General features: G+C 38.2%; 1 protein-coding gene across 1 annotated transcript in view; it reads left to right on the forward strand.

The window, feature by feature from the left end:
* GNAO1 (Guanine nucleotide-binding protein G(o) subunit alpha) overlaps nucleotides 1-22,917 on the forward strand; it is a gene marked incomplete at its 5' end in the record, with an annotated part of 60,374 nt that overhangs the window by 8,427 nt on the left and 29,030 nt on the right. Inside the window, one exon of the mRNA XM_012936387.3 lies at nucleotides 20,223-20,265. Coding sequence (XP_012791841.1) covers nucleotides 20,223-20,265 — 43 coding nt within the window. The remainder of the gene's footprint in view (nucleotides 1-20,222; nucleotides 20,266-22,917) is intronic.

Consider the following 22,917-nt stretch of genomic DNA (forward strand, 5'->3'; position numbering starts at 1 on the left):
AGTCAAATTCGTAAACCTGAGCTCGACTGATTACTGAGTTACTTCAAATTATCACAAATCGGGAAATGATTAATCGTGTTGTTAAAAATATGTGAACGTTTGTTCATAGCCTTTGTGGATCTTGTGATGTGTAGTTTGTAGAATCCCAGTATCTACGCAGTATGACTTGGTAAGCATCTACATTGTCTATTTAGGGTTATGGATGGATTATTTAAGATCTCTAAAGTACCACGTCTAAAACGTTTGATATTACGGAATAGACACTTTTTCCATGAGTGAGATTTTCCATATAAGAAACATTTACCAAACTTGCACTCACTTTTATATACTGATTCGGATTTGTTCATTGCTAATCTTATCTTCATGAGAATGAACATACTAATTAAACATGAATTTGTATGACCTTGAAAGTTTATTTGATTTAGGCATATGTATCATGTATTAGAAATTTTTATTGGTTTCAAATCCAGCTCATTTACCGCCTTATAATTAATAAATGCATCTTTAACCATCCTAAATGCACATTTGAACATTTGTATTAGTTTTCCTTTGAGATTCGGCATGTTGGTTTCCGGAGTTAGGTTTCTCGACTTTTTTTGAAGTCCATGGATGATATTTCTTGCCTTGTTATTTTAACGAATTATCTTGTGGGATTTCACCGTCTCTGGATATTCGAATTCCCTATGTTTTATATAACTTAATAATAGTTCAGCGATGGTTCCATATGGCAACGAGATATATTTATCTGAAAAAGCTAGTTTTTTTTCAGCAGATTTTAGGTGTCTTCACTGATAACTTTTAGGAAATGGGCTGCGATTCTGTCATCTTTGATATTGTTTCTCGTTATGCAGCACATTTCAAATCGACCCATAGTCTTCAAATACCTAACTATTTGAACTAATATCCAGTCATCTAATAATGACTACTATCGCGATGTCGATCATGATAAGCAGTGAGATTGTATGTAGTGTCAACGCTAGAAACTCCCAGATACATTTAAAATATGCACTAATAGCTACAAATGGATCAGCATTCGAATAAGCCAGAACTGCGTGTACTTACGTGGATTTGTATTGTGACATGAATAATTAATATATGCAATTATGTACAATGCATATCATTTCATACAAATACCACAACAGTTCAATAACCAAGTACAGTTTCGTATACTTGGTTTTTATCCTACGTCTTATGCGTGTTGGTTAGTGGATACATAGACTGATTTTAGACATAATTTCAACTCGAAAACTTCTGTTTGAACTATAAGATTAAAATCGCTTCATATCTTCCTTTCTATCAACTAATTTTTTGTTCTTTTACTATATCTTTATATGCCATATTTCTGTTATATATTACCACCATTGAAGTAACTATTTCTATGGATCCGGTGTTCATCTTGCTATGCTAATGACGTATGTCAACTTGGACCGATGCATATATATGTGCCTGGTCTTACATTGTAGCTCATTGACTGTTTGATGAAAGTACTAGTGTTTTAATCATCGAGAAACTTCTTGTCTACCATGTTATTGATTACTTACTTACTTACTTACACCTGTTACTCCTCGTGAAGGAGCATAGGTCGCTCACCAGCATTCTCCATCCAACCCTGTCCTGGGCAATCCTTTCCAGCTCCTTCCAGTTGTAATTCATCCTTTTCATATCTGCTTCTATTATCCGACGTAATGTGTTCTTTGGCCTTCCTCTTTTCCGCTTCCCTTCAGGATTCCAAGTTAGAGCTTGCCTCGTGATGCAGTTTGACGATTTGCGTAATGTATGTCCTATCCATTTCCATCGTCTTTTCCTAATTTCCTCTTCAGCTGGAAGTTGGTTTGTTCTCTCCCACACAAGGCTATTGCTGATGGTATCCGGCCAATGGATGTTGAGTATCTTGCGTAGACTGCTATTTATAAATACTTGTACTTTCTTGATTGTGGTTGTTGTAGTTCTCCAAGTTTCAGCTCCATACAGTAGAATTGCCTTGACGTTCGTATTGAAGATTCTCACTTTGATATTGGTTGAAAGTTGTTTTGAGTTCCATATGTTCTTCAATTGTAGGAATGCGGCCCTTGCTTTGCCAATCCTCGCCTTTACGTCTGCATCTGAACCTCCATGTCTATCGACGATGCTTCCCAGATATGTGAAGGATTCTACATCTTCCAGAGTTTCGCCATCAAGGGTGATTGGATTGCTGTTCTCCGCTTTGAATTTGAGGACCTTGGTTTTCCCTTTGTGTATGCTGAGGCCTACTGATGCAGAGACTGCTGCTACATTGGCTGTCTTTATCTGAATCTGTTCACGTGTACGTGATAGGAGGGCTAGGTCATCTGCGAAGTCCAGATCGTCTAATTGGTTCTGAGCTGTCCATTGTATTCCGTGTTTTCCTTCAGATGTCGAGGTCTTCATAATCCAGTCGACCACCAGAAGAAAGAGGAAGGGAGAGAGTAAACAGCCTTGTCTGACTCCGGTCCTTACTTGGAATGCATCTGTCAGCTGTCCTCCATGCACTACTTTGCACTGTAGTCCGTCGTATGAGTTCCGGATAATATTGACAATCTTCTCAGGAACTCCGTAGTGTCGAAGAAGTTTCCATAATGTCCTCCTATCTACACTGTCGAATGCCTTTTCATAATCAATGAAGTTGATGTATAGTGACGAGTTCCACTCAACTGATTGTTCGACGATGATCTGTAGTGTTGCAATTTGGTCTGTGCACGACCGATCCTTTCGGAATCCAGCTTGTTGATCTCGAAGTTGGGCATCTACTGCATCCTTCATCCGGTTCAGCAACACCCTGTTGAAGACTTTCCCTGGTATTGACAGCAGTGTAATGCCTCTGTAGTTTTCACATTTGCTCAGATCTCCTTTCTTTGGAATCTTGATGAGGTGTCCTTCTTTCCAGTCCATCGGCACTTGTTCCTCCTCCCAAATCTTTTTGAATAGAGGGTAAAGCATGCTTGTGGTTACTTCGACGCCTGATTTCAGTGCTTCAGCTGGTATGTTGTCGGGTCCTGCTGCTTTCCCGTTCTTGATTTGTCTGACGGCCATTCTAATTTCTTCCGTCGTTGGTGGGTTGACATCTATAGGAAGATCTGTGTGTGCTGCTTCGATGTTCGGTGGATTCATTGGAGCCGGCCTATTCAGGAGTTCCTCGAAGTATTCTACCCATCTGTTTCGCTGTTGTTGAATTTCAGTGATTGGCTTGCCTTCTTTGTCTTTGACCGGCCTCTCTGGTTTACTGTATTTCCCTGATAGTTTCTTCGTTGTATCGTAGAGCTGTTTCATATTTCCTTCTCTAGCAGCTTTTTCTGCCGTCGTTGCTAATTCTTCCACGTATTTCTTCCTGTCGGCTCTAATGCTCCTCTTCACTTGCTTGTTTGCTTCTATGTATTCAGCTTGTGCTTGGACTTTCTCTGCTCGTGTTCGGCTGTTGTTAATTGCTGTCTTCTTGTTCTTCCTTTCTTTGATCTTGTCCAGTGTTTCTATAGAGATCCATTCCTTATGATGGTGTTTCTTTAGGCCCAGAACCTCTTGACACGTTGAAGTCAATGTTTCTTTGATGCCTTTCCAGTTGTCCTCCATGGTGGTTTCTTCTTCCTTCAGTAGATCTTGAAAGGCTTGGAATCTGTTGTTGAGAGCTATCTTGAATTCATTGAGTTTGTCAGTATCTCGAAGGAAGGCTGTATTGAACCTTTGTATTGCTGTTTGTCCACTTGTCCAGTTCTTTTTAGCTTCAGTTTTAAATTGGCTACAACTAGGTGGTGATCTGAAGCTACGTCAGCTCCTCTCCTGGTTCTCACATCTTCCATTGTCCTTCGGAATTTTTTGTTGATGCAAATATGGTCTATTTGGTTCTCTGTAGTGTGGTCCGGTGAGATCCATGTAGCCTTGTGTATACGTTTGTGTGGAAATATTGTGCCTCCTATGACTAATTTGTTGAATGCACACAAATTTGCAAATCTTTCTCCATTTTCGTTCCTCTCTCCCAGTCCATGTCGTCCCATAATATCTTCATATCCAGTGTTGTCTATTCCGACCTTGGCATTTAGATCTCCCATCAGAATGGTGAGGTCCTTTCTTGAGCATTTCTCTATGATTGACTGCAGCCGCTCGTAGAATTGATCTTTAATGTCGTCGTTGCTATCATTGGTGGGTGCATAACATTGGATAATATTCATTAAGATCCCCTCCTTCTTTGTTTTGAATGATGCTTTGATGATTCTGGATCCGTGGGATTCCCATCCTACAAGTGCATTTCGTGCTACTTTGGACAGCATTAGAGCAACTCCCTGTGTGTGTGGAGCATTTTCCTCTTCGTGACCGGAGTATAGCAGCATCTCTCCCGTAGCTAGCCTTTTCTGTCCAGCTTGAGTCCAGTGGGTTTCGCTGATTCCCAGTACTGCCAAGTTGTATCTCCTCATTTCCGTTGCTATTTGGCTGGTCTTCCCGGTTTCCCACATTGTTCTAACGTTCCATGTACCTATAAAAATTGTTGCTCTGGTTGTTATATGGGGCATCGGCCTCGTGGCTTCCGAAGGAATTCGGCTTTCACCATGAAGCGTCATAATTCTTCTAAATGAAGACCTTCTAACTCTCAGGGCAGAGTTAAAATGGTTTGAATTATTTTTTCTGGTAAGCGTTTTTTTAGCGAGTTAGTTTTCTACGGGATGGGGACGCTAACCCCATGCCCAACCCTCCTCCTTTACCCGGGCTTGGGACCGGCAGTAACTCTAGAAGAGCTACAGGCGGAGTTGATTACTAGTTTCAGTATATTTAGTACATGGATTTACTTCCACTTCTTTATTCTTCACCAATGTTCTTTTTTAAATTTCACTATCAAGTTTTACACATTTATTGTAGTTGTAAAATTATAATCTGATCATATCATGTATATTTATTCATTGTGTTCCATGTTTTCGTACATCTGATATACATGTCTACTTGTTAGTTTCTATTTTCTGTTATTTATTTATTTATTCACCAAAAGGTAATAGGGTTACATTAAACTATGTCATTTATTCTTTCAAATATTTTAAACAAGTCATTATTAGACAAACATTATGATAAAAAGAGAGAGAGAGAGAGAGTTAGAGAGTTAGAAAAAGAACGTTGAATAGTTGAAATCTCCTTTAACTATCTAGTATAAACCATTCTAATTCACAATGAAGAGGCAATGATTCTATCGACATTCATAGTCTAATAATAAATGAACCAATCAAAATGATACAACGCCTTACCGCCTACATAAAATTAGGTCAGAAATGTTGAAAATCGATTGAATGTCATGCCTACTATATTATATGCAAATCAGCAATGATGGTGGATTATTTTTGGTTTCTTTCCTTTTTCTTTTTTCTCTTTTTTTCTTTTTCTTTTTCTTGCGTTAATTTTGATTGTATATCTATATCTATATCTATCTATATATATATATATATATATCTGGAAGAGGAAAAAAAATGCCAAAAACAAAATGAAGAAACACAAGCGGAAATTTCTTTCCTTATTTTAAACCATTCAATAGAGTTGATTTGTTTTATACAGGTGAAATGAAACGTATTTGATTTGCATAACTGGAAATTTATTCAAATCACTTGTATTTATGCGCATTATTTATCTTGAAATTAGCTTATATACCTTTTGTTTTGTGCAATTTAAAGTAGTTTCAGTCAGTAACAGCGTAGAACTTCGTACGTACGTACATCAGTTCGAGTTGCCATACCACATTAGCACAGAGATGCAGTGGTCGATTCAAATACCGTAGTGGTAGAGGTAGTAAAAGTATAAGCAGTAATCAAAAACACTAGGGTTTGAAGATGTTATTCAAAGAGTATAATCCAGTGAAATAAATTTGGGAAGAGAAAAAAGAGGCAAGGAGGAATAAGGAGATTAAAATTTGGGAGAACACAGAGAGTGTATGCACCTGTGCCATTGCAAACGATTTTGAGCCATGTCATTCAGGCTCTCTAACCATCGGTTGCTATCATCTCGCGGTCCCCAACCAGGTAGTCTACACCTACCAACATGACTCAGTCTACTTGTCAGTGACTTCATGGATTTGTGTGATGTTTTGGTCAGGCCGCCTCTAGCTTTCTTCAAACCTATTCCTATACCACTGAACATCGCACGTCGAGGCAGTCGGTCGTTGGGCATACGTAACACGTGTCCCAGCCATCTCAACTGATGGAGTTTCACCACTTCATCAACCGATTTGCCATCCTTACCTAGTACCCGTTTCCTAACAACTGCATTACTTACTCGATAGTCCCAGGATATGCGAGCAATATTTCGAAGACACCTATGATCGAATACTAGTAACCTACGAATATCCTCTACTCTTACCGGCCATGTTTCACTGGCATAAAGTAGGACGGAATGAACTGCTGCACAGTAACCCGTTCTTTAGTTGGTAGACGGATATCTCGCCTACACCATAAATGATGTAAGTTGGCAAAAGCTAATCGAGTCCTCTGTATCCGTGCTGAGATTTCGTCACACACCAGACCACAAGGTCTGATCAGACTTCCAAGATAAGTGAAGTGGTCGACACGCTCAATTACTTCACTCACTATCATTAGTTCGGGTGTCGATGCAACTCAATCCTGAAGCAACATTTTGCATTTCGAGGGGGAGAATTTAAAGTAGTTTGCACTGATTGCACAAAATAAAATGGTACACTTTATCATTATTTTGTTGATCGAATAGAAATATGATTAAGCGTGTTAGTGATCGCACTGCAGATAATTACCTGATTGATATATATATATATATATATATATATATATATATATATATATATATATATATATATATAATATGCAGAGACCCATACCTTCAAATTATGAATTAGTGCATTCAAAAACTAGTTAATTGGAGTATACAATCTTCTTCCTTATGTAGTATAATTAAGTAATTAAGAAACTTAAGTAAGTATCATCAAAATAGTAGGTGATGATAGTGAAGGGTAGATAGGCGAATGTAGTGAAGTCAGTAGTTGCTACGTTGAACCTGGTACGTATATCTGTATGTATATCAGTTCAGGCTGTCACAACCATCAGTACAGAGAAATAAAATTGTTGGAGAGAATCCCAGAGTAATAGATGTAGTGACAGTATTGTTAGTTACAATAATCATGCGGACTCTAACCAGATAGTCTACACCTGTTAACTTGTATCGGTCCACTTATCACTGATTTCATCGACTGATGATGCCGTATTTTGGTATAATCACCCCTAGCTTTCTTCCAGCCTGATTCTGCACCATAAAACATCGCACGTTGAGGTAGATGGTGGTTGGGCATATGTAAAGCATGTCCTAATCTCCTCAATTGATGAATATTTGCTAATACTTCATCAATCGATTTCTTTTCTTTGCCTCATTTCCTACTCAGTTGTATCACAGAATACACGAGCAATGCTTCGTAGATACCTATGGTCGAATACTAGCAATTCACGAGTATCTTCTACTCTTAATGGCCAGGTTTCGCAGCCGTAAAGTAGAACAGAACGAACTGCCGCGTAGTATATTCGTCCTTTTATTGATAGACGGATATCTCGCCTTCACCATAGGTGACGTAAGTTGGCAAAAGCCAAACAGGATTTTCGAATCCATGCAGAGATTTCGCTAGAAACCAACCGATTAGGGCTGATTAGACTTCCAAGATAAGTGAAGTTGTCAACGTGTTCGACTACTTCACTCCCTATCCTTAGTTCAGGTGTTGATGCAGACCAGTCAAATGCTGCTTTTAAGTCGAGAAAGACCACCATTGTCGGACGCCGATAAGTATGCCTGTGTTGTAGAACCTGACGAATGGTGAATATGTGGTCGATGCAGCCACGACCAGGTCTGAAGCCAGCATGATTCTCGTGTTTGCAGTTCACGAGTCTTAGTTAGGTGTCTGATAATTATCGAGGCAAGTATTTTAGATACTGTATTAGTTAAACTAATCCCTCTATGGCTATCACATGATGATTTCGACCCTCTTTTATATTAGGACGATCAGTGATTGTGACCACTAAGATGGGATTACATGCAGTTCCCAGAGATAGTAGGGAACATTAATAATACATTGGACTGAACGAGTGTTCTTGGCCTTGAGCTGTTATCACTGTACAAGCATTTTTAGCACTTAAGTACAAATAGGGAATAATTAATTTATACTCAGCTTAAATAAATCTTATTCACAAAATTTAAAAGATAATTCCACACTTAATTTAATGATTGTCTTCCTACTGTTCTCCGTGTAGTCTTACTTAGTAGTCGAAAACAACTAGCCGGAAGTGCTAGACTTTGATTTTACAATTATTTTCACTGATTAACAACAAGTAACGCTTACTGTTCACGAAATTCAGATTTAAGTTCGAGCTGAATCTCGGTCATTTTGTAAGCTTCTTAGGTTTCCTTTGACAGAGTGCAAAAACGTTTTGTTTAGAAACTTTAACTTCGTTTAGTGAAATTTGCTACTGATTCATTCATTTCTTAAATCCAAATTTGGAGAGTTTTTATTTCATATTAATTTTAATTACCATAGGAAGTTTGCTTGATCCATTGTTGTATTGCTAATTAGGTTAGCGCTTTCTGACTTTACTTCAAAAATTACATTATTTATCCCGTGTTAAACTGTTGTTTTCTGTCATTTTTGTATGATATGTATTGAAATAACGTTTAGTCTGTGTGGAAGCATAGCTTCACACTGTTCATTAAGTTATGTTTAAGGAATACATACTTTCGTTTCACAAAGCGTAATCAACTGCACACACGTTTGGGTTCTGGGTATCTTTTTATTAATTTGCTCATTTCCTGAGGATACAAATCATTTTAGGTATATGATCATTCAGTGACTCAACGCAGGTCGAATTCCTTGTAATAGTGTTTCAAATATTCTATTCTCAGTCAGTGAGTTTTTGTTTTGAACTTTTCTCTACTTATCCAGGTTTGTTTCGATGACTGGTGTCATTAGATCGTACATGGTATTTGTAACTCACTAACTAGGGGACGGAATGGTTTTTATCAGATTCTTTTAACACTGATAGTGTGTTGTTTTATTGGATAAGATATTTTTACATAAAGGTCTGCTGTAGTTAGTAAGTATTAATAGTTTGATGACCAATAATTACCTAACTTAATCTGTACTTTGAAAGCTAATCTTAGCACCAGATGCTTGTGTTATTCTACTAATGGAGTTCGACTTAAGATTGGCTAGTAGTTATCAAACATTGCGTACAAGACAAGGATAAGTTAAGTTGTGCAGTAATTCATTCTTTGTCTTTTGTGATCTCAAAGTTATGTATCACTCAGTGTTCATGTTAGGAAGGAAGCAAATATATACTTCGGTGGTGAATTTTATCTTTCGGTTAATTTACTGATTTTGTAAATCATATATACATTAAATCACTGATGAATTAATTTCAGCTACTGCTTATCCGATACATTAAATTTTATCTGCTAATTGAACATTAAAAATGATATAATATTGGGTTTCTAGATTTTTGATGTTTTAATCAGTGATTGGTGAATAAATAAATCTTCATCTTCGGTCTTCTTTTCCCTCTTGGGTCGGTAATAAGAGTTTTAATGAGGTAGCAAGTAGCGATTCTTCGGTAGTTTTGCCAAACAGTCATACTAATTGATGGAGTTTTGTTCTCTGAGCTGGATGGTTTGGTCGTGGAGCTTTCGTCGTCATTCTGAACGACATCATCAGCACAAACTTCAAGTAGAAGTAGTGTTCGGATTTCTCCGCATATGGTTCGAAGCGAGAAAAGTAGTTTCCATAGATATAGAGAGTTCATCTTTTGTGTGTGGGCTGTGATACTGCCCGGGTGCCCAAACCGAAGCAGGTGGTTATATTAGGGGGCCACACCCCGAGCCTTTGACCTAAAGGTCTAACCCACAAGGCAGTGGAGCATCGTAAGGAGCCGGTGACCAACGATTGGTTCATACGCCATTTGTTCCCACAGGATACTGGAGCCCATGTGCACCATTGGTTTGGGATCCGGTTAAAGCGCCGGACATTCGCTTTTCGTCCTCTCATTTTCGTAAACAACACCCCCGCCACGAGAAGGCAATGAGTAGGACTTCCCTGGCAGAGGCTGTAAACGCGTGGCCGTGTGAGAGTATTTCGAGAGGGAGAACGGACTCTCTCCACTCTCGGCTGTACCAGGGCATTCGGGGGCTGTTGGTCCTTCACGACTCCCTGGTTGGGGTCCGAGAGATGGTGCTATACAGTGGCTAGAGACGTTATCAGATATGGCTCAGAATAGAAGCCAGTGGCGATCCTGCTGTAACCTTCTTTTACTTTCTTCATAAAAAGTGGTTGTGTCTCCCTTATCTGAAAGATTTCTTCCGATTGTACCTTTCCGTTCCCTCATTACTACCACACTACCTTACACCAATCTCTTCGTTATTGTTCTCTTTTTTTTACGCTCCTTACCTTTTTTTTCTTTTCTCTTCGAATTCTCATTGTTTTGTGTGGCGCATATATATTGGCGCTCTCTTGTACCAATGTTTATGTGTTCAAATAAAATAATAATAAAATAAAACATATGGTTCACAGCTTGTCCTGTAGACCTCGATCTTGATTGGTTATCTTTGACCTTCACTTCTACATAAAGTTTGTGCTGATGATGTCGTTCAGAATTACTATGAAAGCTCCAAAACCAAACCATTCAGTCCAGAGAACAAAACTCTGCCAAAATCTTTCTGATTGAGCTGATGAATCGATCGATATCAGACCACTATTAGAAACCTGGAAGCACTGGCCGGCCGTTTCGTCCTAGTATGGAATTCCTCAGCAGTGTGAATTCACGATCCCGCACGCGAGATTCGAACTCAGGACCTTCTGTCTCGTGCGTGAACGCTTAAGCTGTAGGCCACTGAGCCGGAATCCAATGGTTTAAATGTTTACCTTCAAGCAATCCACGAAACTCCGCGACCATCTTCCATTGTCTGAGGTAGATACTTTTCTCCACCTGGCACGGATTAAATCCACTGATCACGACTTCTCACTAGAACTTCGAGAATTATCACACGAAGTCAGTTACTAGTGATCACCAAAATCACCCAACTTGGCTATAAATCTTCAAACCATACAGAAGCCTAAATCGCTGACCACATACATACATAAGCCAAAGTCTTAATATATTTTGCTTTCAACTAATAGTTCAGAGGTTTCAAACCTACTTCTTTCTCTTTGTTTTTATGAGCTGATAGTATCACTAGCCATCATATAAGATTTGTGTCTCGAAATTAAGTATACCTACCTAACTACTTGTACAGTCGTTAAATGAGTTACTCTATTATTTTTTATCCATGTAAATGTTGCGTGACTAGTTTTCAGTCCACATACATCGTTTATCTGAAGGCGATATCGCTTTACTTTAGAAGTTGAAGCAAATGAAATGGCTTTGATTTTACAAAAATAGATTACTAAAATCATGTTTAAATCACTTTTAAATGTCATTGAAGGTTACATAAAAGGTTGTTGTTATGCACAAATTTTTACTACAAGAAGTTCCTGTAGATATTGATCGTGTTTTAGTTTGAATTATTAGTATTAGCCATGGTTTTATTCAGTATTACATTTTCAGTGAAATATAGAATTCTCAGCATAAATTATTTCAACAACTTTCTTTTTCTTATTCGTTGATCGATCCTGACGATGAATATTGAGTGAGTGCTAGTTAGATGTTAGCGGTTGAAAAATCGACATCTCAATCATGTTCATTCTTTTCAATGCATATTGTTAACCACCATGATGTCTCTGATTGCAATTTTTTGTAACTTGTACAACAAAATGTAAACTTTACATAAACGCACTTGAATAGGTTATGCGATTAATAGACATAATAATGTGTTAAAGCAAACAAAAAAATAAATAACTTGATGAAACATTTAGGTGTCAGGGACAGGTAACTCAGATATTCAAACACGCCGGCACAAAGTAATATGTACTGTCCATGTAGAATGTTTACTAGTACGTGCAAGCTATTATTTATGTGCAAAATATTCTAGGAGATACTTATCAGATAACAAGTAATTTACCAAAGATTAAAAAAAAACGATCGGAAAATACCCTATGATTATTTATCTTTATCCGTTGTAATAACAGCACGTATAGAATTTACCAGGTTTTCAACTTCGCCCGAAGTAAATGACTCATTTTCACTGTTCGTGAATAAAATATATGATGATATCTTGAAGAGTTAAGTCCAGGTAAATGCTCTCAGTGTGTTCAGATGATGAATAACTAATCATTGAATATGTTGGCATATCTATCGCTCATTGGATTTAAGAACTTTAGTAAAAGATGATAAGTGATAGGATATCGTTTTATTGGTTATCTTCTTTACAGTTATTTATAATACGATAATCGTATAAATATATCATTCGTATCAAACTAATGAAGGTATAATTAGTCACTGTCAACCGATGAAATGTTATAGCCAAAAGCCGCCAATCAGAAGCAGCGAATTATCGATCGGACCAACGACGCGTAAAACACGTGCGAGCAGCCTAGATTCCTGATTGGCCCCGCTTTCCGCCTAGCCCAGCCAGTTAAGTCCAGAACACCAATCTCGGCCTCTGCAATATGAATCCTTATATTTCAAACATACCGAGTTTATATACCAATTAAAACAGACCACAATGTACCATAAAATAGAAAATAACATTTGTACAAAATTTGGCCAAATGTGGCTGTGAATGTGTGAGGCAGTGACTAATAGACAGGGCATAATTCAAGAATGGTAAATCGTATAATAATAGTTCATAGGTCAAAATAAAGTTTATAATAAGAGGAATATGAATAGTTTAGTTATTTAACAATTATACGATAAAAATATACGTATAGTATTTATTGGTCCATAAACGGATTCCAAAGTTACCATTCATTATGTTTATCGGGACCGAACATGAAATCTAAACCTATGATCGAAGTAGTAGCATATTGTTTATAAGATCTATAAAGTATGTTTATTAATTTCTGAATTCATTTATAATTCTGATAACATGGCAACTTGGAACGATACATATGTGTGCCTGGCCCTACGTTGTAGCTAACTGACTCTGATAACATCTTATGTTTATATTAGAGTGATTATGTTCAATCTTTTCTTTTAAAATATCACGATAAGTAATGATCTTAATTTATCAGTGCCATAAATATTAGAAGAGTACAATTGTAAAATGTATAATTTTCTTAACATAATCTCATCTTTAATCAATATACCGTTTATTTGAGTAGTAATGTCCTCGTAAATGAGTGCAAATTATTGACTGATAGGATTGTTCTATTAAAAATTTGTTAGATAATTACTAATATACATTTTCGTTGATATTATCTTCAAGACATTTTAAATCTCCTGAGTTTTCCTATTCTGTGGAACACTTCATTACTATTTATTCAACTCAATATTAATAAAAGTATTTTCATTAAAATCCTAGGGAACTATGAACTTGAGGAGTTAAATCTTAATAAGCTTTGTAACTGGTTAAATTTATTTACGCCTGTCCCGACCGTTGTTGCTACCTTGACGTGGTGGTCGGGCTTGCCTATCGTGATGAAGCAACCGAACTATACTGGCTGGAACAACCGTTCCTCAAGGTCCTACCATGTCAGACAGGTCGGCTGAAGAGCGGTAAGACTAAAAGCAACAAACTCAAGGTCCGAAGGCGAAGTCGTACTGCTGACTGTACAGAGGTGTGACAGCAGTAAGGTGTTTCCTTCAGACAACCAGCATGACAGCGATGCTGCCTTCCCACAAGGAGGGGTAGGGTTAGAAAAGGTCGACCCTATAAATGCGCACCTCACCTTACCTCACGGATTTCCGTCTCCGGCGGTAAGGCCCTTCGAAGAACGGAGCTAACACGTCAGAAACCTCTCACGAAAAGGCCGTGCGCGACCGGCCTCAAGCAGTTGTCCCTTGGGCACTGCGGTCACGCTCTCAGGTCACTGAGACCGCCTCTAATCCAATTTCCTTTTCGGGTACCTCCAGAAGAACCCTTCCACGGTGTGGGCAACCGGGAAGTGATAATCGCCCTCATACCTCTAACAGCACCCAAGACCACTGTATTCATAATCAACCTTCCTCTTCAATTCCTATTATTCCTCCTACATTGACTTTCAACCCTAAACTTCCTCCTTCGGCTTCTTCCTCGAGTGTCACCATAGCCAACGATTCTAGTGCTCAAAACTCTGTCCCAGGTCTACTGAAACCTCGCTCCAAACTACACATTGGAGCCTTCAACGTACGCACTCTATGTCAAATCGGTCAGCAGGCTTCCTTGGCTAAAACCCTAGAGTCTCTTTCCATTGATGTATGCTGTGTCTCCGAAACACGCATACAGGATTCCAGTGTGGTCATTCACTTGACCTCACCTCGGCAACACGGAGAGCCAACGAGATACACCCTACGTGTATCTGGTGACCCGATGGCCAGTTCTCGTGGACTGGCAGGTGTAGGCATAGCACTAAGCATGAGGGCGGAACAAGCACTGCTAGAGTGGATCCCCGTCAACGGTCGTCTATGTGCTGTTCGGCTAAACGGCTCCGTAAGAACTCGGAAGGATAGGGACACACGTCGTTGCCTTTTCGTCGTTTCTGCCTACGCTCCCACTGACTGCAGCTCAGATGATGTGAAAGATGAATTTTACAGAAAGCTGTCCGAACTTCTTCAGAAAGCTAAACGCTCAGACATAGTACTCATAGGGGGTGACTTTAATGCTCAGATAGGTAGCTTAAACCAAAGAGAAAGGCATTTAGGTGGATATTTTAACATTCCAGCACAGCGAACAGATAATGGTGACCGTCTGCTGCAACTGTGCTCAGACAATCGCTTATTTTTAGCAAACACAAATTTTAAGCATAAGGAGAGACATCGTCTAACATGGCGACACCCTACAACAAACCAACGATGGACTCAAATAGACCATATTGCCATCAGTCATCGTTGGAGAGGGTCGGTAGAAGATTGTCGCTCATTCTGGAGTACCTGCTTGGACTCCGACCACGCCCTAATACGGGCACGCATCTGCTTGCGCCTCACCGGACGCAAAAAAGCCACAGTAAAAAGACCCATTAGAACTGAGTTGAGTAACGAGAAAACCAAAAAGTAGGTTCCAGGAACAACTGAGTTCACACTTAGGTAGTTCTGAAAACGAGGCTGACCCAGATGTTGCTTGGATAGCTATACAAACAGCTGTGGAAGCAGCAGTGACATCTATTAGCGACTTAAACCACAGAGTTTCAAAGAACCAGTGGATTTCTTCAAAGTCTATCACACTGATGGATTCTCGCAAACTCGTCCCATCAGGTTCCGAACATGATGAAGAGCGACAACAAATCAGATCTAGGTTAAGAAAAAGTCTAAGAAACGACCGTGAGCAGTGGTGGGCAACGAAAGCAAAAGAGATGGAAAAGGCGGCGACTATAGGGAACACAAGACAGCTTTACAGACTAATAAAAGAAACTGGAATTAATAAGTCAAGTGTAAATGAGATTATATCGGAAAAAGACGATACACTCATCTGCTCTCAGTCCAGGCGTTTAGAACGATGGGCGGAACATTTCAGAGAACAGTTCAGCTGGCCTTCAGCTACTCTACAACTACCCTCCATTCCCAGACAGTGGGAATGGAACATTGAAGTAGGTCCCCCAACTCTTGCTGAAGTTCAAAAGGCTATAGTTAATCTGAAACGAGGAAGGGCAGCTGGTCCAGATGGACTGGCTCCAGAAGTCTTTAAGGATGGTGGTCCAATTTTAGCGATTAGGTTGACTAATATTTTAGCTAAAATCTGGGAGTTAGACGTTATCCCATCTAGCTGGTCACAATCACTTATCGTCCCAATATATAAGAAAGGGTCAAAATCATCCTGTGACAACCACAGAGGGATTAGTTTAACAAATATAATATCTAAAATACTAGCCTCGATAATTATCGGACGCCTAACTAAGACTCGTGAACTGCAAACACGAGAGAACCAAGCTGGCTTCAGACCTGGTCGTGGCTGCATCGACCACATATTCACAATTCGTCAGATTCTACAACACAGGCATACTTATCGGCGTCCGACAATGGTGGTCTTTCTCGACTTAAAAGCAGCATTTGACTCTGTAGACCGCGAGATTCTGTGGCAGTGTCTGTCATTGAAAGGCGTACCCCAGAAGTACATAAACCTCGTAAAGGCTATTTACTCGAACACTACTAGTCGAGTCAGAGCTTATGGCGAACTGTCATCTACTTTTGCAACCTCAAGTGGTGTCCGTCAAGGCTGTCCACTTTCCCCATTTTTGTTTAACTTCATCATAGATCTACTGATGGAAATAACTTTCTCGTCGACTGAGTTCTCGGGTATTGATCTCCATCCAGGAGGTCCACTTATCGACTTAGAATACGCAGATGACATAGTCCTGTTTGGTGAAGACGCTGACAAAATGCAGAGTCTTCTGGTAGCACTAAGCTACAATACCAGAATGTTTGGAATGCGCTTCTCTCCCTCTAAATGCAAGTTGTTGCTTCAGGACTGGTCTGCGTCAACACCTGAACTAAGGATAGGGAGTGAAGTAGTCGAACACGTTGACAACTTCACTTATCTTGGAAGTCTGGTCAGCCCTAATCGGTTGGTATCGGACGAAATCTCAGCACGGATTCGAAAAGCTCGTTTGGCTTTTGAGAACTTACGTCACCTTTGGCGAAGGCGAGATATCCGTCTATCAATAAAAGGACGAGTATACTGCGCGGCAGTCCGTTCTGTTTTAATTCACGGCAGAGAAACATGGCCATTAAGAGTAGAAGACACTCGTAAGCTACTAGTATTTGACCACAGATACCTTAGAAATATTGCTGGCGTCTGCTGGGATCACCGGGTAAGTAATAGTGAGGTTAGACGCAGAGTATTAGGGAATGATAGTAAATCAGTTGATGAGGTTGTGAATCTTCATCGACTGAGATGGTTGGGCCACGTGTTATGTATGCCTGAACACCGATTACCACGACGTGCAATGCTATCCGGTATTGGAGATGGTTGGAAGAAAGTTAGGGGCGGCCAAACCAAAACGTGGCATCAGTGCTTGAAGTCACTAACTTCTAGTCTGAGCCATGTTAGTAGATGCAGACTACTTGGTTGGGGTCCGCGTGACTATCGTAACCAATGGTTGGAGACTCTTGGTGACATGGCTGAGAATCGATCACAATGGCGTCGGTGTATACACTCCCTGTCTTCCCTTAAACTAAGAGATTAAAATCGTTTCATATCTTTCTTTCTACGAACCAATTCTTTCTTCTTGTACTATATCTCTATATGCAATCTTTCTCTTATATATTACCACCTTTGACCTAACCACTGCTATGAATCCGGTGTTCATCTTGTTGTGCTGATGCGGTATGGCAACCTGGACCGATGCACATATGTGCCTGGTCCTACGTTGTAGCTGACTGACTGATTTACGCTTGTTACTCCTCGTGGAGGAGCATAGGCCGCCCACCAGCACTCTCCATCCAACCCTGTCCTGGACAATCCTTTCCAGTTGTTATTAATCCTTTTCATATCTGCTTCTATATCCCGACGTAATGTGTTCTTTGGCCTTCCTCTTTTCAGTTTCCCTTCAGGATTCCAAGTTAGCGCTTGCCTCGTGATTCAGTTAGGTGATTTCCGTAATGTATGTCCTATCAACTCTCAACGTCTTTTCCTAATTTCCTCTGGTTATACCTTATTAATAAAAAAACAACTACTTTTGTCGATTAGTGCAAGCAGTCTTTTGATCATGTTTTATCAGTTACTGAATATTAATCAGTTTCAAAATTTTAAGGAAGCTACAAGCTCACTGTACATTCGCAGTCTGATTTACTTTGGCTCGAGTAATTAACAACTTACAAATAATTATTTATCTGTTATTGTACCGTGTATTCAGATCGTATGAGGAAAATTGTGAAGCTCCTTTTTAAGCGAAGACTAATAGCTGGCATATTATTCTATAAATAAGGAGCACTATGTAATGTTTTTACTTGAAGCTTATCATTTCTTAAAAGTATATTCCTTTGTCGCTATAAAATCGAGAATCCGGTAGTTTTCGTCTTGGGGGAAACTAACTCAACTGTATTCATTCACAAGGTGAAACACAAGTCGTTTACTTATGTACATTGAAATAGACATTCTCAATTCTTTCGTTAAATACGAGGGGAAATTTCTTGCTAGACATTACACAATTATATCTAGTACCTGTACACAAATATCCAGTCTTAGATGTGAATAACGGGATAATTCAAACCATCCTTTTATTAAGAATAATATTTGTATGCATTGAACTTCAAGAGAATCTCATAACATTCATAACAGTGTGTTTGTATGATCATCTTAAATATTATCTTCACAAATTAGGGGGCGTAGATGTGTATTTTTTTACCTCCTCTTGGATCCATACTAGTTGAAGTGTTTAGATAGGGTTGTATGCCACTAAATATTGTTGACAGACGTCTTCATTGTTAGGATTGTGGTAATAATTGAATGTGGGAAACTGTGATAGGTAGTTATTATCCGAGGATGATTCATTATATATATTTTTAATGTATTTGTATGGAAAGTTTTATAATATTTTACTGTTGTCTTAGTTATAAACTTTTATTTAACTCATTAACTATTTCTCTATTTATGACGTTCACCCATTCATAGTTTACACTAAATTATTCTTGTACCGGTTACTTCAGATTTCCACCAGAAATGTACACTTTATTGGTATTTCTTATTTATGCTGTGGGACAGTCTTTCATTTTGTTTCGATAATCCTGCGAGTTTTTAAATTTTAATAATACATAAATAATGCTAGGTGCTTAACTGGTCTCTTTGGAGTTCTCGTTGTTAGTTTGAAAACGGGTGAACATTTTGTGTACTCTATCGACCATTAGCCGGCTACTGGATATAAAATAAATCATAACACTCCTTTAATTATCTCACGTCTTGTTATTTTTTCGTCTTACTTTACATTGAACAAGACTAGATGTTGAGGGAAGTGGTTGGCACATTCGATTGTCTACGTTTATCATGTTTATCAGTTTCAATACGAATAAGTGTATATGCCTTCTGTGGTCCGCATGATATCTAGTTAGTATGCACGTTCATTCAGATAAAATACAGTTGATTCGATTTTGATTAGTATCTACACACTAATATGGTGGTGGTCACTTGTACGATGGCAATGGTAGCCAATTCTTTATTATAGATGACCAAACGGGATGTAGTAGAAGAATGATTATTAGCTATTTTCTCATAGCTTATATCTAAGTAGGGAAAAGGTCCATACTTACAACTTTTTAGTTAATTGTTCATCTTATAAAGTCTTTTTTGGAGCGGTGCCTCAGTTGGTTAACACATTTGAGTTACAACCAATCGGATTCTAAGTTTAAACTTAGTTCTGTCTACTTTATGTTGAACAGACTAGTATTGCCATTAGCCATTACACATTAAAATAGTTCAAATAGATTAACTAAACCCTCGCTTGATTAATTAATGACATTCAAATTATAATACAGTTCATTATTTTTTACTTTGTAAATCATTTACTAATTACAGCCTCATGTACTTAGTGCTTTAGTCGGGTTAGTGGTAACGGAGTATCTACCAAGGGAAGTTCAAAAACTCTAACACCAAACCAGTTGTGCCTGTGACATCCTGTACATAAAGGGACGAATGGTGTGTGAGCCTATCTCGGTCACTGGGTACTATGAGACTGCATACTGTACTACTGCCTTGTAGATCAAACTCTGGTTGAAGGCTGTAGGATTGGTTCCTTAAAAAGCACGTGCTTCGGCTCATGAGCCCGGGAAGTCTCCTAGCCCCCACGAAAATATGCTAATAATTACGTTCGGTGAAATTGTGTGGTGCACTCTATGTTTTGGTGCCTTGTTGTACAAGATTTTGTATACTTAAATAAGTACAACTCAGCTTTTGACTAAACATCCTGTGATCAAAGCTAATGTGTTGTTGCCGTGGTACTCAAACCGAAGTAAGTCGAATCGAATTTAAACATAAGTCTTAATGATTAAAATTGAATGCTTCACCTACTAAACCACCACTTCTCATCTAGAAAGGCTTAGTGTAATACTGTCAAGTACTTCATTTTCTAAATAAACATCCACCAACTTACTAATCACATTTTTATGTTTCTATCTTTCAAACTTTCTACATTGAAATATAATTCCTCCTTTCTTTTTTTCTCCCAAACATATACATTTTAGGTGCCGGTGAATCAGGAAAGAGCACAATCGTCAAACAAATGAAGTAAGCTAAGTCATTTCAACAGTTTCATTTTTCAATCTTTGTAATAAAATGTATTAAGATGTTGATCAACAAATAAACATGACACTATAAGTAGATAGCTAATGTATATCTAGACTATACGTCTACATTAAACAATCATGGGCTTTAGCAAGATATACAATAAAATATATTTTCTTTGTGAATCATTATGATCATGGTAAAATATCTTCAAACATCGGGACCATCATTAAGTCTATTTAAGTTTTATTGCATAGTTTTCCTCAGTAATCTCTAGTAACAATGATCTTTAATCTAGTTTCTTTTTGCAGATTGTATACTGAACTTGTAATAATTAGTGTCAATCTATAATAGAAATGACAACCTAAATGTCTCTGTATATTTCTATGTTATTCGGAATAAGGATTCCAGATCGGTGATTATGAGATATAAAGTGTTGGGTAGAAATTATCAATATTACCGATTGTCTATGTGTGTATGTTGCAGTTGAAGAACTGGTCTAAAATGGGAAATAAAGATGTCTTTAAGAAATTCGTGTATTTGTTTATTGTTTAGACTATGGATACTATAAAAGGCTAGTTATACTGGAACATCCTTCATGGATTGAATATAAGTTTGCCGTGTATGGTGCTTTTTTAGTGGAAATTTGTCATTTGATGACGATTGTTCATACACTCTCTGTCTTCCCTTAAACTAAGAGATTAAAATCGCTTCATATATTTCTTTCTACGAACTAATTCTTTCTTCCTGTACTATATCCTTATTGCAATCTTTCTTTTATATATTACCACCTCTGAATTAACTACTTTTATGAATCCAGTGTCCATCTTGTTGTGTTAATGAGGTATGGCAACTTGGACCGATGCATATATGTACCTGTTCCTACGTTGTAGCTGACTGACTGTTCATATGACATTTGGACATCCTATTGTTGATCTGACAAACGGTCATTGTTAATTAGTATTTTTCACTATACAGTCCTGGTTCGTATTTAAATTGTCTTGATTTTTTTTAACAGCAAACAGTAATAGTCATCATTGTGACATTATTATTATTATTATTATTATTATTATTATTATTATTATTATTATTATTATTACTAATTATTATGAATTACCATTGGTTTAGGAAGGTGTTAAGTCTTTCGTTATTCAACCCTGATATCCTTATTGCTTAGTACTCTTCGGGCCCAAATCAAAACACAGCTTTGACAAGTTCGTAATTATTTCTTAAATCAATCAAGTTGAATGGGATTGAATTACAATAAGAAAAACGTTAGTATATTTCTAATTTTACACAGGTAGATTATAGGGTTTTCTCCTGAACTGACTGACTAAGAATGGATCAGTCAACGTGCTCCATCACAATCCTACATTGAACATTCCTTAATATAATCTGTGTCCTGTCAACAGAAGGGTGATAATTATGAAAATTCAGATGAAAAGTAGTTGGCGTCGAATAATAACTAGACTCAATAAATATGAGGAAACACTATTGATTATTTGTATAATAATTTTTGAAAATCAAGACAAGGTATTGATTCGAACGATTAGGTGTTATCAAGAATAAAGGAATGTTTCAGTGTTGAACTATTGTAGTTATCCTCGTTTGTAAATTGTTCTAACGTGCAACTTTGTTGACGTGGTTACTTATTACCTTCCTAAATAGTTTATAATTCACTATATCAACCTTGTACAGGTCATCTACTCGGACGTTACTGGTCGAATTAGAGCTTATAATGAACGACTGTCTTCGGAATAGATAACATAAAGCTGTGTTTGTCACGGCTGTCCACTTTGTATTTTTATTTAACTTCGTCATAAACATCGTTTTGGACATAACTCTCTGATAGTTTGATTTTTTAGGAATTGGTCTCTTTTGAAGAGATTCACTTATTGACTTAGGATGCTCGGATGACAGTTCTGTCTGTCGAAGACGCTGACAAAATGCAGTCTTCTGGTATCCTAAGCAAAACTGCAAGCATGTTTGGGAAGAGGTCTTCTCCCTCCAAATGTAAAATATTCAGGATTGGTTTGCGTTATCTCCTGAATTAGTGGTAGGGACTGAAGTAGTTGAACGCATCTATCGCTTCACTTATGTTGGTAGCCTAATCAGTACTGACTATCTGGTATCTGATAAAATCTCTGCATGGATTCGAAATGCTTGATTGGCCTTTGCTAACCTGCATCATCTGTGTTGTAGTCGAGATATCCGTCCTTCAATCAAAGGGCGGGTTTACTGAGCAGCTGTTCTCTCCATTCTACTTTAAAGTTGTGAAACATGGCCATCAAGAGTAGAGGATATTGGTAGATTTCTGGTATTCGATCATAGGTGTCTACGAAGCATTTCTCGTATATTCTGAGACAACTGAGTGTGGAATGAGGAGGTTAGGGACAGAGTATTAGGCAAAGATGAGAAATCGATTGGTGAAATAGTAGTTAATGTTCATCAATTGAGGAGGTTGGAATATACGTTAAGTATGCCCAACCACCACCTACTTCAACGTGCGATGTTTTATGGTGCAGAGTCAGGTTGGAAGAAAAATGGGGGTGATCATACCAAAACACGGTATCAGTCGATTAAATCAGTGACAATTGGACTGATACATGTTAACAGGTGTAGACTATCTGGTTAGAGTCCGCATGATTATCGTAA

This window comes from Schistosoma haematobium, chromosome 6, assembly GCF_000699445.3.
Source record: "Schistosoma haematobium chromosome 6, whole genome shotgun sequence".
In the NCBI taxonomy this organism is placed as follows: domain Eukaryota; kingdom Metazoa; phylum Platyhelminthes; class Trematoda; order Strigeidida; family Schistosomatidae; genus Schistosoma; species Schistosoma haematobium.